Raw genomic sequence first — 15,902 nt, forward strand, 5'->3', positions numbered from 1 at the left:
AGAACAATGCTGCACCTTGAAGAAACTCATTAATTCCTCAACATGTCCAACATGTTGGCATGAAGATTCAAAGTACTGTAACATGTCACTTTATGTATTGAACTGTAAGTTAGACATTGTCTCTTCGCCTACCTGGATCTGGCATGAGAATTATCAATTGCAATGTTGTCCTTAGCAAGACACCTTGGAAAGAAGTGTCTTGAATGTAGAATCTTGTATTGCTGCTACCTCCATCTGGTCACAGGCCTCCTCCATGGCTTGGATGAGGGGTACCCCAGCTTGGAGATGAAGATCATATACTTTCCACCACCATGCTGAGAAAAACTCTTCAATAAGGATGAGGAATGGAGAGTATGCTGGAAGATATAAGACGGTAAAATGTGGATGTTGCTAAAACCAGTTCTGAACCAGAGCAGAACGGTGGAAAGACACATTGTCCCAGACAACAATGTATTGCGTATGATCGATTTCATTTGCTGCTGTTATGTTGTGCAATTGGTCCAAGAATGTAAGTATATGTGCTGTGTTGTAAGGGCCCATATGGGCATGGCAGTGGAGGACCCCATTCTTTGTAATGGCTGCACAGTGTTACTGTATATTTCCCCCACGTTGCCCTGGGACATTGACTATAGCCCTGTGGCCAATGATGTTTCTTCTACTCCGTGTTCACGTCAGGTTGAACACACCATTATCTACGTAAGCAAACTCATGCTAGATCTCCTCTCCATCCATTCATACAACTACGTGAAGAACAGTGTCAGGCAAAATTGTGTAGTTCAGTGTAGATCTAGTATTACAGTACAGTAAAAGATTATGAGACAGTATGCAAGATCACACTGCTAAAGTGAATACATACCTCTGCATAATCATGCCACAATCTTTTCACCCTTTCGAAATTGTGCTCTAAAGGCACTCCATAAATTTGCTTCATTTGAATATGTTTTTTTTTTTTATGGTGTGTGCCAGTGTTGATATTGAGACCTGATTGTTTTCATTGAAACTGGCATTTTACAGTGCTTAAACACCTGATTGTTGTGTCTACAATAAATCAAACAAGTGTTTGCACACCTGATGACTGTGTTGAACCAATTGGTTGGACGGTGCAGTAATTTGACAGTCAGTGCTTTGGTATTGCAATGAAGTGACTTCATGATAGATTTTAGGGTGTAATGTATGTTAAGTGTGTTTAGTGTTTTGCAAATCACTGTGTGTAGAGTTTTGCAACATGTGTTAAGTTGACAATGTGCTTATAGTTGTGCAAATATGGGCTGATGTTTTGATACTTGTGTGTAAGGTTTTGCTAATAGTGTACTACTTTTAATTTTAGTGTGTAAGCAATCCTAAAAATTGTAAATGTTGGACTTTAACTGCAGTTTGGCTCTTTGATTAAGGGAATTCATTCATGCCCCTCGCGACAAACAAGATATCTGATACGAGGAACTGCTATAAGCGTGCATTTTTCATGCAATGTTTGATACCGCACAGTGAATGAGAGAGAAAAACCCTCCGCATTTCCCGGAAACTTAGATGCACACGGCAGGTAGCGTCAGAAAGCCGCGTGTGTTATTCCGGTCACAAAATGCGGTAAAAACCCTACATGAGGTTAAAGTTTGGTTGTGATGCTAACGTGTTTACACTCTGTGCAATAGTTAACTTAGTTCGATATGAACAAACTGAATAAACAAAGAGCACTGGTCGCTCACTTACCAAATCTGTAGAGACAGGACACTCACCAGCAACTAGAGCCGCGTCTTTATGAAGAGAAGACTACAAGCAAATCAGATCTCAGCGTTTGCAGATGAGAACAGCTCTCAGGTAAACAATAATCCTCCTTAGACACGTAAGTTATTGTTGTCGAGCGTCGCGTACACTGTTTATCCACACGTGACTCCAGATGAGCTCTCACAGAGAGAAAATGAAAACAAAACTTAACGGCAGCAAACTATAAAAGCAACACTTCACGCTTGTTTTGCCAACACAACGTGGCGTCTCTGTCCTGTAAACACGGTGATAGTAATAAATAATAATGAAGTTGCACAATAGAGCGCGCTGATTGGTTTGAACCAAGCCTTACTCATGCATTAATGCATCACACTGTAAGACGTTATAAGACACACTCTGGCACAGACGCCCAGTCTGCACGCTGGAATACAACGCTATTATGTCATGACCGTGACGCAGCTTCAAAAATTCGTTTCAAACTGGAAGTACGAATTTGCTTAAAATAACGCAAAAACAACCAATTTACACTTTTTAGTGAAATATAGGTGTCCTAATAGTGTTTTTAGCAGTGTGGGACACATATACGACTGTCAACAGCTCAAAAAATGTGTTTTGGTGTTTCGTGACCCTTTAAGAGTGTATTGTAAAAAATCATGTTATTTTTCTCCTATATCTTACTTTGATTATATACTGCTACTCGACTAACATGAAAATGACTGTCATATTTCCTGGTTTCTCTGATTGTTCAACTAACATAATGTGCTGTGATTCATGGATCGGCTCCATGTCACCAGAAAAGATGTCACACCTCTAATAGCATGTGCTTTGCATCTGCTGTGCAAATACTGTCAGTCAGAGGAGCTGTTAGCCATTACAGTTTGAGCCTGACAAAAATAGAAAATGAAAAGGGCACCTTATGCCTGCTCTTGTGTCGTTCAAATAAATTCGGAATAAGCATGTGTAAGCAATATGAAACGTTCACATTTCTTTTGGTTATGAATATTGTTGGTTATTTGAGATGTAGAACGCAGGGAAAGTGTCCGCAAAGAGAGACACTGCAGCACTGCTGAAGATGATGGCTATTTACAACGGTTTGACTGTTAGATATGCCATGTAGCTAAATTGTTAGTGGTGGCAAACAGCATTTCCTTTTGTTTACATCACCGCTACAACATACTGTTAACGCTAGAAACTGTGCATGTAATGGATCAATTTTAATAAATAAAAACACTGACAGGTTGTGGCTCACAATTTACAGCTTAATCTATTATGGTTGGAGCTGCTCCTTCTTTGAGGAGTTGTTAGCTGAATCCAGCACTGAACTGAGAGAGATTCTGGAAGCTGTCCTTAGTCAAATTCTAGAGCTATATCTTTATTGTAATTCCCTGAAACATAATTAAAATTAAATTGTAAGCACTTCTCGCTTTGTGTCGCGTCATTTGGAAGCTCATTTACAATGGCCATTTTAGCTTTCTCTGCTGTAACATACAGCGCCTCTGGCCACGCACCTTTGCTGCATGGGTGTATAAGCATGACCTGGAGCATTTGTGATCTCACTATCCTGGATATTTTTTTTTTTTTCGTAGTCGCTGTAGGCTTTAAAGGTGTAACTCTGTAAAAACCTATGTATAATATTTGAGTGTATTACATTCAGAGATGTTGTTTATGTTCACACAACTACAAATCACATCAACTAAAGTTTAACATATGATTTCATAGTGGACCACCACCTTAATAAAAATTCTTACATGTTGAATACAGATTCGATTTCCACCATTTGCTGTGAGCTAATTTCTATTCTTTTTGACAACAAATCACTTGAACAAGACAAGCTCATAAGTTTTGTATTTTCCAGTAGCACATGAAGACAGCATGACTAACTGCTTACTTAGATCCATGAGGAAAAAAAAAAAGATATTTATTGAGCACATTTAAGTACATACTATTTCAAAATAGGCACTTGAAATGAAATATCAACTGTCTGTTCGTATAATCATCTCTGGCATTTCAAAACCTCTTAACTAAGTGTTTTCTCTGGGTGTTATTTCACTTTTATTCAGTAAATGCACACCTGGAAGCTATAATGTTGCAGGCGTATTTCAGATATGAATCACACTCAAATCCTCAAAAATGAAAAGTATTTTGTCACCGGATGAGCATAGTGAAGTTTATGCTGGTGACCTCTGATTTTATCTTCTTTTTTTATTGCATATAGAGCCAAGGAAACAAGCAGTTTGTGTTTAGTTCATTTGGCATGAATTATTTTTTAATGTTTAAAAACACAGTGCTAACCAATAAACCCTATGTTCTATTTTCATAGCAGGTAATGTATATCATTTGGTGAACATTAATTAGCATTAAAGCTCAGCAAGTAAACGACCACCCACATACAAATGATACAATCTTTAGACATCCATGCCAAGAGGAAAAAAAAAATCGAAAGCTCACAATAAAAATCACTTTGGCCGTCAAATATGTTTTACACAACACAAGAGCCTAAACATATGATATTTATGTATTCTTGCCTGCTATTTAAATGTGTTGAAAGCTGCTGAAAATCACAGCATTTACAGTACTATAACTGCATGCATTTCACACCTCACAAATAAAAACTATTCTTCTTAAGCCATTCAGTAACAACATCAATAAACTGTGTATGTTTTCAGGGAAACATTTTTTTTTTCTGAGCATATTCAAAGGCTTCTTCTTGGCTTCATGATTTGTCTTGTAAAATGGCTTCAAAAATGCCCTTGGAGAAAAAAATAAAAAAAAAAACATGAAAAAGCATGCAAACACAGGACATCTGGAAAGTATTAACATTGCTTTCGTTTTCCATGTTTTCAGCTGTATTCTAAAATGAATTGCATTTTTAACTTTCCTCTAAATTCTACAAACCTTACCCTATAATGACAATTTGAAAGAATTTTGTTTGAAAATTTTGCAAAAAAAAATAAAAAAATAATAATAATAATAATAATAAATACTATACATAATAATAATAATAATAATAATTATTATTATTATTATTATTATTATTAAACAATAAAATAATAAATAAATATTAAACATACATTAATATTTAAAAATAAATATAGACGTAATGCCACGACAATCAAAATTATGCTCAGGTGTGTGCGGTTTACACTAATCCTCCTTGAGGTGTTGACAACTTGAATCCACACTGTAAAAAAATACAAAAAAGTTTTTGTCTTGTATATATATACATACACACACACACACAAGATTGTATCTGTGTGTGTATGTGTATGTGTGTGTGTGTGTGTGTGTGTGTGTGTTTATTTTATTTTTAATTTTTTTGGTGTTTTGCCTTACCCCAGGGACAGAACATTTTGCTTGTTGTAAGTAAAACAATCGTGTTTAATTTTTAAAATGGATTTATTAAAATATGCACTGATTATCGGTTAAACCCAATGTACTGCCATGTTCTGTACTTTGTGACTGCTAGGATGCAATAGAGGTTTCTTCACTGTACTAATTTTCTTCTTAAACTTATACACTCGCCTGTGTGTTTGTGTGTGTGTGCGTGTGCGTGTGTGTGTGCGTGCGTAGGCAGGTTCAGTGAAACCTACCTTTCTATATTTTTCATAATAGTGTTGTTATAAAAATAGCAAAGATGGCAAAAGGTCTGTATTAATGCCGTTATTCATTATCTCTTGATGAGACATATTTAAAAAGAGGGCTGTATGGCTGCTAGGGTTAAGGATAGAAGGGATTTTACATACAACAAAATGTAGTTCAGTCTAATAATAGTTTGCATAGCAAAAATCTTTTAAGGTCAGCTCTAAAGAATCATTTAATAACAAATTCAGGAGTGTAGTGGAACGTCAAAATACTAATGTATTATAATAATACTCTTTAAAAAAAAAAAAAAAACTAGAGTTAACGTAATTGTCATCATGATATTTACCAGTTTTAAATATTAATTCAGTATGGTCACTTTTTATTTTTATATATTTTAAAAAGAATGAGTCAAGGTTTTGTTTCCAAACCTACATTTACATAAATTTATACACACACATACAGTTAAAGTCAGAATTATTAGTCCTGTGATTATTATTTTTTTTATTTTTCCTAAGAACAAGTCATCATGTTGTCACCGTGATCACTGTCATTATTAATTAATTCATTCATTCAATCATTTATTCATTTTCTTGTCGGTTTAGTCCCTTTATTAATCCGAGGTCGCCACAGCGGAATGAACCACCAACTTATCCAGCAAGTTTTTACGCAGCGGATGCCCTTCCAGCCGCAACCCATCTCTGAGAAACATCTGCACACACATTCACACACACTCATACACCACGGACAATTTAGCCTACCCAATTCACCTGTACCGCATGTCTTTGGACTGTGGGGGAAACCGGAGCACCCGGAGGAAACCCATGCAAAGGGAGGGAGAACATGCAAACTTCACACAGCAACGCCAACTGAGCCGAGGTTCAAACCAGTGACCTTCTTGCTGTGAGGCGACAACACTAGCTACTGCGCCACTGCCATCATGGCAAAGATAAAATAAATCAGTTATTAGAAATTATTTATTAAGAGTATTATGTTTAGATACGTGTTAAAATATTTTGTTTGTAAACAGTAATTGGTGGAAAAGTATACGGGGGGGCTAATAAATCTGACTTCTGACAACCACTTTCTGTATATATAAAATGCCTTCTGTAATTGAATGCAGACACCAGAATGGGATGTTTCATCTTTGTGGTATTTTGTAGCAAATACATCTGCTACTGTACTTAAAAAATAATAAAATAAAAATTAGTCATTTGCAATGCTCTCTAGCGGAAGTAAACATCACTATCCATTGAAAGCTAAACACTGTGTACTAAAAGCACACTTGTGATGCAATCCTTGAAGATAAGAATAACATGCTGCAGGTTGTTTTGCTGTTTCGGGGTCTGAATGGTTCAGGCGAGCAATCAATTACAAACTATAGCAAGAAAATCAACACTCGACGTCTTACTGTGATCCAGCATCACAACTGAAAAAGAGTGAGTCATGAAATACGGCAATTATATAAAACACAATCATTCAAACACAGAAAAGGTAATGTTTACCAGTCACATCAGTGTCCAGGTCATTGAAGTCCCTTCAACTGAACTGCTGAAATCACATTATCAAGCAAATGAGGTTTTCAGGCTTTGTTTAATATGATATTTAACACAATCAACTAATTTTATTCCCATCTGTGTGGAGATTCATTTCCTCAATCATTAGTTCCAGTCGAAATCAAACAAAAAGGTTAAATGGCGGTTTCTTCTTTATAACCAGACTCTCAAACTACTTTTTAATTCACAACAAATTAAATAGATCATTTCACATACAGCTATTGCCAAACAAGTGTGGCGTGGCAGAGCTATAGGGAGCCACGTTATTTGTTGAACACTCCAAATGTGCACAAAATGTCACAATCGGAGCTGAGAGCTGTTGTTAGCTTATCGCAGGATTACTGCCACCTTTGCCGCTCCGCAAGAGTAATTACCTGAGAAAAACCAATTAAATTTGCATTGTAATAAAGCCAAGATTACAAACGTAATTAATTTTCAATTATGAGGAAGCACCAACAAAATGATTACACAAGAACGGGCAACTACCTCAGTAACGAGACACATTTAGGCATCAATTTCCAGACATTCTGCATAAATTTGAAGCACACAAGCAGTTCTTGGTTAAATTTGCTTTATTGTCATTCATTTTGTCTGTTCAATAGCCACAATGTATTTGTCCTGTAAATTTACAAAAAGTTTTCTGTACATGCATTGTAACAGGCAAAACACATTGAAAGGCACAGTTCACCTGAAAATGATCATTTTATTTATTCACCTTCAATTTTCCAAACCTGTATGAATTATTGAATGTAAAATTATATTTTAAAGTAAGAAAAGGTTGTTTCTGGTCCCCGTTTGTATGAAAAGTTGATTCAAATTAACTATAAAAGTTATTTCAACATTACCTTTAATGTATCAAGACTTGTTTAACTTAATATAGACAATTTTGAGGCATGTGAACAAAAGCAATGGTCCAAAAAGTACCACATATTGATAAATAATGTTATGATAGTGGTTTTAACATTAAGTTATGATTATATTGCCTCTTCTTACAGTTATGAAATAGTTTGATAACAAGCAGGAAATGTTCATGGACTACTGAAATGGCCAAATTAAAATGGTTCAATAGCATAACTGATGTCTCTTAATGAAATATCAAGTTGAAACCCAATAAAGGTTTTTGCAATTAAAAACCAAAATACATACAACATTTATTGTGGACTATGGACTCGCCATTATTGTAGGTGGACAGTGTGTCACGTCAAATAGATTTACTGGGTGAGCCACTGCATGCTGCTGATTTAACAACTTTGGAAGTAATATACTGATAAGATGCCACATTGTGCCGCTCTTGGCTTTTATTTTCAGTCAAAGGTATGCTGGTCTTAATTACCATCAATTTTGTAGTAACTTTATAATGTTTAAGGCCGTTCCCCATTTGTAAAAAAAAGTTTAATCAAATTAACTGTACAAGTTATTTTAACATTACATTTAATGTATCAAGACGCAATAGACCATTTTAAGGGATGTAAACAAAAACAATGGTCCCAACATATTTCCTGTTTGACATTTTTAATTTCTAGAGAATACAACTTCAGAGAATACAAAAAGAGCCACATATTGATAAATACTGTTATGACAGCTGTTTTAACAGTGGTGTATGACTAAATTGCCTCTTGCCTTACAGAACATATTGATTGATAACATAAATTATGTCTCTTAATGAAATATGAAGTTGAAACCCAATCGAAGATTTACGTTATAAAAATACAAAATACATACCACATTTACTGTGGACTATGGGGGTAGCTATTATTTTTTTAGGTGTTATAATGTTGAATGCTTCTAGATAACAAGTGAAAAACCCTGTTAAAAAAATGACAGAGAAAAAAAATAAATATAAACGCTAGGATGGGATGCCAAAATCCCATCCTAGATCCTGGAGGGCTGATGTACAGTGCCCTATTCTGTCCTAAATAGTCAGTAGAAAAAGTCTGTATTTTCTAAATTGTAGTATGTTGAGAAGAGTTAGCCAAGGTTCCTGGATGGTTTACTATTTCCGGTAGAAACTCAAACTTGTTTCACAATTCCAAGAACACAGAGAACAGACTTGCGTTCTTGTGAACACCGGTCTTGCTAGGTCATCTTGGAAGAATGAACTTGGGAGACTGCAGGAACACAGAATGTGTCCTCTGAGAAATGAGATGCTGCATTCTTCCTGATGGTCACATGATCTTCACGCATTTTTAACTGAAAATTATTTAAACATTACAGCATTTATACAACGATTTAATGTTTTTTTTTCATTTTCATTTTCAATATACAATTAAAGTCAGAATTATTAGCGCCCCTGTTTATTTTTCCCCCAATTTCTGTTTAACAGAGAAGATTTTTTCAACACATTTATAAACATAATAGTTTTAATAACTCATTTCTAAAAAAAATAAATAAAAAAATAAATAAATAAACAGACATACTGTGAAAATTTCCTTGCTCTGTTAAATATTAAAAAAGAAGAAGAAGAAAAAAAATAAAAATAAAGGGGGGCAAATAATTCTAACTTCAATTGTATATAACCTAAACAAAAACCTTACAAATAAAACAGATTTTAATATTTTGCAATAACTTCAGGAACTTCTTAAGTGAGTTCAGTGATCAAGTCTGCAACGGTGCATCCTTGATACCAAGAACAAATCCGGGAACCTTTTACGCATCTTCTGTTCTTGCGGGTTGAGTTTTGGAACTGAACTTTGGCAGTTGATGCAACTCTTAAGTTGATAATACTCTAACCCAGGGGTCACCAAACTTGTTCCTGGAGGGCCGGTGTTCTGCAGATTTTAGCTCCAACCCTAATCAAACACATCTGAACAAGCTAATCAAGGTCTTACTAGGTATACTTGAAACATCCAGGCAGGTGTGTTAAGGCAAGTTAGAGCTAAACCTTGGAGGGACACCGGCCCTCCAGGACCGAGATTGTTAACCCCCGCTCTAACCGCTAATATTTCCTACAATTGTGCATTGCATGTGAATTCTATAAAAACGACAAACACAAGTGAAATGTGAAAATAAACTACAAACATGGCATCTGATATAGCTCAACCGTCAAGTAGAGAGTCTACGGTAAAAATGTTTTTACTACTGTTAATTAATATCTGGCCTACTGTAACATCTTTCAATCACATTTTTGTGTTAGATTTCATTTGCAACAACAGCTTAAACTTTTAAAAAGAAGTGTTTGGACATTAACGTCTGAATGCATAATTATCCAAAGACCTGAGGAGATTTCTCTGCATGAAAAACTCACGAACAGCAGATGATCCTGCTACTGCTTCTCGAATGAGGTAGGAAATTAAATATGACAGAGAGGAAGTTGGAGCTAGGAGCTGCAGAAGACCGGTTCTCCAGGACTAAGCTTAGGCACTCCTACACTAGATGCTGACACTTGTTAACATTCGTCTTCATGGCAGCATTAATCATGCATTGAAAACTGGACACTTATTGACCAAAGTGAAACTGACCAGTCACCACGACTAATCTCTCCATGAATAAGCTAGAACTTTCTGTTTCAGTGACGGACAAGTAATTGAATGTTCACCTCCTGTCAATTCTCTGTGTGAATCGTATTCAATATTAGAGAGCATTTAGACTCTTTGCACCCTTTCATAAATCTGGTGCAATACAGACTCTTTTTTTTTTTTTAGACTTTCATCCAGCCACAGGTATAAGTTTCTCATTCTGTGCCTATTCTGTTCAAATAGCAAATGCATTTGCACCCATTTGTGCGCTCATGGACATTCTGTTCTGAAAAGGTGCGTTAAGGGCTTACAGCACTTTGTTAGTGCATTGCTGTTTTGAGGCAGCTGAAATAGATCATGCCAATGAACAACTAAAAGCAGGTTTAAAGTCAACGCCACAGGTTTTTGTTGTTATTTAAAGAGAGTGTGAAGTAATATGCACCTGTACACTGAAGAAAATGATTCAAAGATGATTCCTCGGATTTACAAAAAAAAAAAATTAAGTGGTTGAAAACAATTTATTTGGGCTGAAATAAAACAACCAAATTAAGTTAAACATTACTACATTCATCATGATCAACATCATCAGGGCCAGGGCCGGGTCGTGGGGGCAGCAGTCTCAGGAGAGAACTCCAAATTTCTCCAGCTGACTGCTCTCGATGTGGAGGAGCAGCGGCTCTACTTTGAGTTCCTCTCGGGTGACAGAGCTCCTCACCCTGTCTATTAGGGTGCACCCTTCCACCCTGCGAAGGAAACTAATTTCAGCCACTTGTATTGAGATCTTGACCTTTCGGTCATGACCCAGAGCTCATGACCATAGGAACGTAGATTGACTGGTAAATCGAGAGCTTTGCCATTTGGCTCAGCTCCTTCTTCACCACAATGGACAGGTACATCAACCGCATTACTGCTGCCGCTGCACCAATCCGCTTGTCAATCTCACGCTTCATCCTTCCTTCACTCATAAACAAAACCCCAGGATACTTAAACTCCTCCATCTGGGGTAAGGACTATCCTCCAACCTGGAGATGGCAAACCACCTTTTTCTGGTGGAGCACCATGGCCTCGGACTTACAACCACCTTATCATGGTGGAGGGGTTTTGAGTGCCTGAGTGATCCTAAGAGCTATGTTGTCGGGGGCTAGTGCCCCTGGTAGGGTCTCCCAAGGCAGAAAAATCTTAAGTAACATGTCTGACTAAGTGTGGTCCAAAAACCCCTTTTGAACTTAACAACATCGAGTACGTTGACGCAGCCGGGGCCCCACCCTGGAGTTTGGGCTCGTATGAGAGTGCCTGGTGGCCAGGTTTTTTTCCCATGGAACATGGCAAGGCTTAGCCCGAAGGAGCGACGTGGGATCATCCTCCTTCCTGCGGGCCCACCAGCCACTGGGGGAGTTGTAAGGGAATGGTGCATTGTGGAACGGGTGGTGGTCGAAGGTCAGGACCACGACAACCCGATCGATGGGCATTACTACATTTAATTAGTTTTTTTAAATTCAACCCACATAAATTGTTTACAACAATCTTGCAGAAATCATTTCTTTCAGCGTACGAAGCTCCACATCAAGCCTACACGTTACTGATTACACACACTCAAACATCTTTTAACAAAAAAAATAAAGAATTAAAACATAAAAGATTATTATTGTCAACATAAAAAAACTATGCATTGGGGAGCTTTGGTCGAATGTTTAGTAGGTGGTCTGTTCGTGCATTTTAACCTTTATTTCCTTTTTTAGTGAAGCATTCTGTTTAGGAAATCTGCCAGGTAAATAACGAATGCGCAATGACGCTACAGCAAATCACTCTTAAAGGGAATGAGAGATACGACTCTGATTGGTTTAATGCCAGCTACACAGAAAACACATTTTATAACTCATAGAGAGAATAAGCACAACACTTTTAGACCCTGCGCCAGATACACTGACCATTTTCCTTACACTGATGGTTTAAATGTACACTTATATCTATCTCCACCAGTGCACACCTTCAATAAATCATTTCTCATCTTTTTCTCTATTACTATAGGTGAACTGTAAAGACATACATTGCTTCACTTTTTGCTGTCGTTTATATGAAAGTTACAACCAAAAGCCATAATATGTGGCATCGTTTTGATACTTTGCATTCAGTTGTGCTATGTTGACAATACAATGTAAAAAAAATGTTAGGTTCCACACAATTCCTTCATGTTGTCCTAATACACATCGATTAAAAAGGAGCTGTATGTAAGTTTTTGACTCTTCTAAAGCATAAAAATGCAAATATGTTTGCTGATATTTTAGAAACATGCTAAGTGAACATTCATGTCTATCTGTAAACCAATGCTGACGTCAGATATTCTGCTTTGAAATATGCATTACGTGCCTGAATGGCTGTCTTTGTTTTGGTTCTTTTAGCCTGCCCACTGCCCGGTTATTAATTAGCAAATAATATAAATATTACGAACATAAACATTAGGTGAGCGGGTTACATTGTAACAACATACTACGTGACAAAATTTGCAGTGATAAGCAATTTAGCTGTTTGCACCAGACGAAACAACAGAAATTTAAATACAGCCATTCAGAAGCACAGAATAGTGGACTCATTGCGCTCACTCTCGAAACGGTAAAGTTTATAATCTAATTATTACATATTTAACCTTTCTAACATTATTAAATGTAGATGCTAAATCACAAATATGTGTTGGTTTGCACTGAGTCACAGTTCTAAAGTTTAATTTCATACGGTTTATTTTATTTTCAAGATCTGAGGTAAACTATCTGCTGCTGCTTTCAGTAGTATGTCAATAAATGTGATGTGAAATGGCATTCAGACTCACATTATTAGCATTTAACACTGAATAAAGCACATGAGCTGATCATGTCATCAAGTTTTCAGTTCAGCTGCAAATACAAATTGCAGGTGTTGGTTGGACCAAAAATTCCTTTTAATAGGGAGAACATTCCTTCTATCATTTGCCGTTGCTTTTGCTTAGAACACGTTTAGTCTCAATAGTCTGGCAACCTGCACTTGCGTGTTTTGATCCAGGATGGCAATACCAAGTTCAACCACTGGGTGTCAAACTAACATACTGCACCTTGAAGTTGATTTAATAGTTTTTTTTTACAAATTTAAGTGTATCAAATATAAAACACTTAGGTTGTCCCATTGTGTTGTTTCAATTTTCAAAAAAAAAGTTAAAAAAAAATAATGGCAGCATCATAAACATTTGCATAGCAGAAAAAAAATTGATTCAGGGTTGTAATAAGTAAATGATGATCATTTTCAGGTAAACTATCACTTTAAGACAGAGATCATTTGACATAACATCATATTTGTTATCCATAATGTGTAATGTAAATAATCACTTGATAATACTATGAGCTGGCATCTTGATTTTGAGTCATGCTTTGGATGGACTCCTGACGGGATGAGCGCCGGGATCCTGACGGCACCTCCAACAGCGCCTGAACCGTCTGAGACACACGAGTGAGCCCCTCTTCCTCCAGAATCAGCTGCGCAGGACACAGTGTGTCCTAAGGGGATTTGTGAAGAAGAAGAAGAAAAAAAACAACACTAAAAGTTAGATTACGCACACAAAAAACTCAATAAAATAAGCAATAAACTGTACCACAGTGCATTTTCTTTTCTCTTTTTTTCTTTTTGCCTTTTTCTAGTCCAAACATCTAAACAATTTTAAATAAAGAAGCATTTCTTAATCAAGTAAAACAAAAGTTTTTTTTTCAGAAACAATATGTCAAAATGAAGTGAGATTAATAAGAAAATACAGTTAAAATACTAATAAAAAAGGCAGTTTCACAAGTTTTTTTAATTGTTAACTTAATTGTTTGTTCAAATTTCAAGCTGTCCTAAAAAAAATCTCCAGAACTGTGTTGTTTCAGCTTTTTTTAATTGAGTTGTTTGAACAAGCAGCAAAAATCTGCTTTTATTTAAGTAAATTTACTTTATTTACCACACTGGGAGATTAATTACCCTTTTACAAGATTTTAATGTATTATTCCTTAAAACAAAACCTTTTAATAATATAATTCTTGATTTAATCATTTTTAGATGTTTGGACTAGAAACAAGAGAAAATCTTGTAAAAGTAGAAAACCACTGCATACACAAACAGCACCAGGATTATTGGCTCTTGCATTGCAGGCCCTAAAATCTCTGAAACTAAGAGGGTGGACGTGCAGTCTGGGTAAACAAGCAACTCTATAAAAAAGCTTTCCATGCACCTATGAGGATGGTTGAAGCATGAATCTCCCATCTGTCATCTTAAAAAAAGAGCCCAACATGCAAGACACTCCTCAGGTGTAGAAAGGATCGCATACACAAAGTGGCAACAAGAGGCACTTGTGACACACGGACATGGTTGCAGCGTAACTCTCCATCGCAAAATCATTTCTTTGAATTGCTGGCTGTATGGCAGAGCGGCAGCGTTTAGGACACGGTCTCTCAGAGAAGCAGCCATGCAGTTATAACACTTCACAGGATGCTATTTCATCCCGGGGTGAAGTACAGCGAGTCAGCGAGCAGAACAAGCCAGCACTTCACCATCTTCAAAATCCATCATGCGTTCCAATTATTAAGATCAGTCAAGCCTAACGGTATACATGAACTATAGATTATGGATGAGCTGCTTTGATAAAAGGCTCTTATTGCCGTTTTCAGCCTAGATTTTACACATGCAGTATTTAATATACAGTATATAAGCAAGCACACTGATTTAATACAAAAATAGCATAGAAGTACTGAAGTTTAAACAATGAAATTGATATAATGCAGTGTTTTTAACCCTCTATTGTGCTGTGCAACCTTAAGGTACACTAAGGTTCTATCATGTTGCTTCATGTTGTCCCAACACAAGTTGATGGTTAACTTAATTTCTACAAATTTAAGTGGATTGAACATAAAACAATTAGGTTGTCCCCAAGAAGAATTTGTTGATTCGGCTCATCTTCAATAAGAAGTTTGAATAAAGAGCAAAAATATATTTATTTAAATGTGTAACAACTCACTTTGTTGGTTTTCAGATAAATAATAATAAAATTAATATTAATAATAATAGTAATAATAAATATGTCATTGTTGATTTGAAATCATAAATCCGTCTTTTTGGGTAGTCGATAAATAGAAAAGCTTTTTTTCGTAAAACACCATTTTTGAAGAAATAAATTGTTTGATGTTTGAGAAAATATAAGTGGTCACTTACTTTATCAACTATTTCACTATGTAAAAAACTTTTGACTAGTGCTATCAAGCAATTACTGCAATTAATCACATCCAAAACAAAAGTTTATATTTACAAATATTTGTGCACACTGTGTACATTTTTGTGTCTATAAATATATGCATAACAATATTGTACAAAATGCTTGTTCAATTTTACACACACACACACACACACAAACACACACACACACACATATAATAATATATAAATATACTGTGAATATTTATGATGTAAATACTAGTTTTTTACATCAATGTGATTAATGACGATTAATTGTTTGATAGCACTACTTTTTACTGAATACCATTAAATGCCCAATGGTGTGACACATAGTAAAAACTGTTTTAATAAAAGAAACATAGTG

The 15,902-nt window shown here is 36.0% G+C and overlaps 1 protein-coding gene across 2 annotated transcripts in view; it reads right to left on the bottom strand.

The window, feature by feature from the left end:
* lrch4 (leucine-rich repeats and calponin homology (CH) domain containing 4) overlaps nt 1–15,902 on the bottom strand; it is a 156,687-nt gene that overhangs the window by 37,638 nt on the left and 103,147 nt on the right. The window contains exon 18 of one of the 2 annotated variants that reach the window (XM_021478134.3): nt 8,623–13,833. The exons of the other annotated variant lie outside the window; for it this stretch is intronic. Coding sequence (XP_021333809.2) covers nt 13,675–13,833 — 159 coding nt within the window. The 3' untranslated portion in view covers nt 8,623–13,674. Of the gene's footprint in view, nt 1–8,622; nt 13,834–15,902 lie in introns of those variants that run through there. 2 annotated transcript variants of the gene reach the window in all.

The sequence above is a fragment of the Danio rerio genome, chromosome 7 (genome assembly GCF_049306965.1).
Source record: "Danio rerio strain Tuebingen ecotype United States chromosome 7, GRCz12tu, whole genome shotgun sequence".
NCBI lineage: Eukaryota > Metazoa > Chordata > Actinopteri > Cypriniformes > Danionidae > Danio > Danio rerio.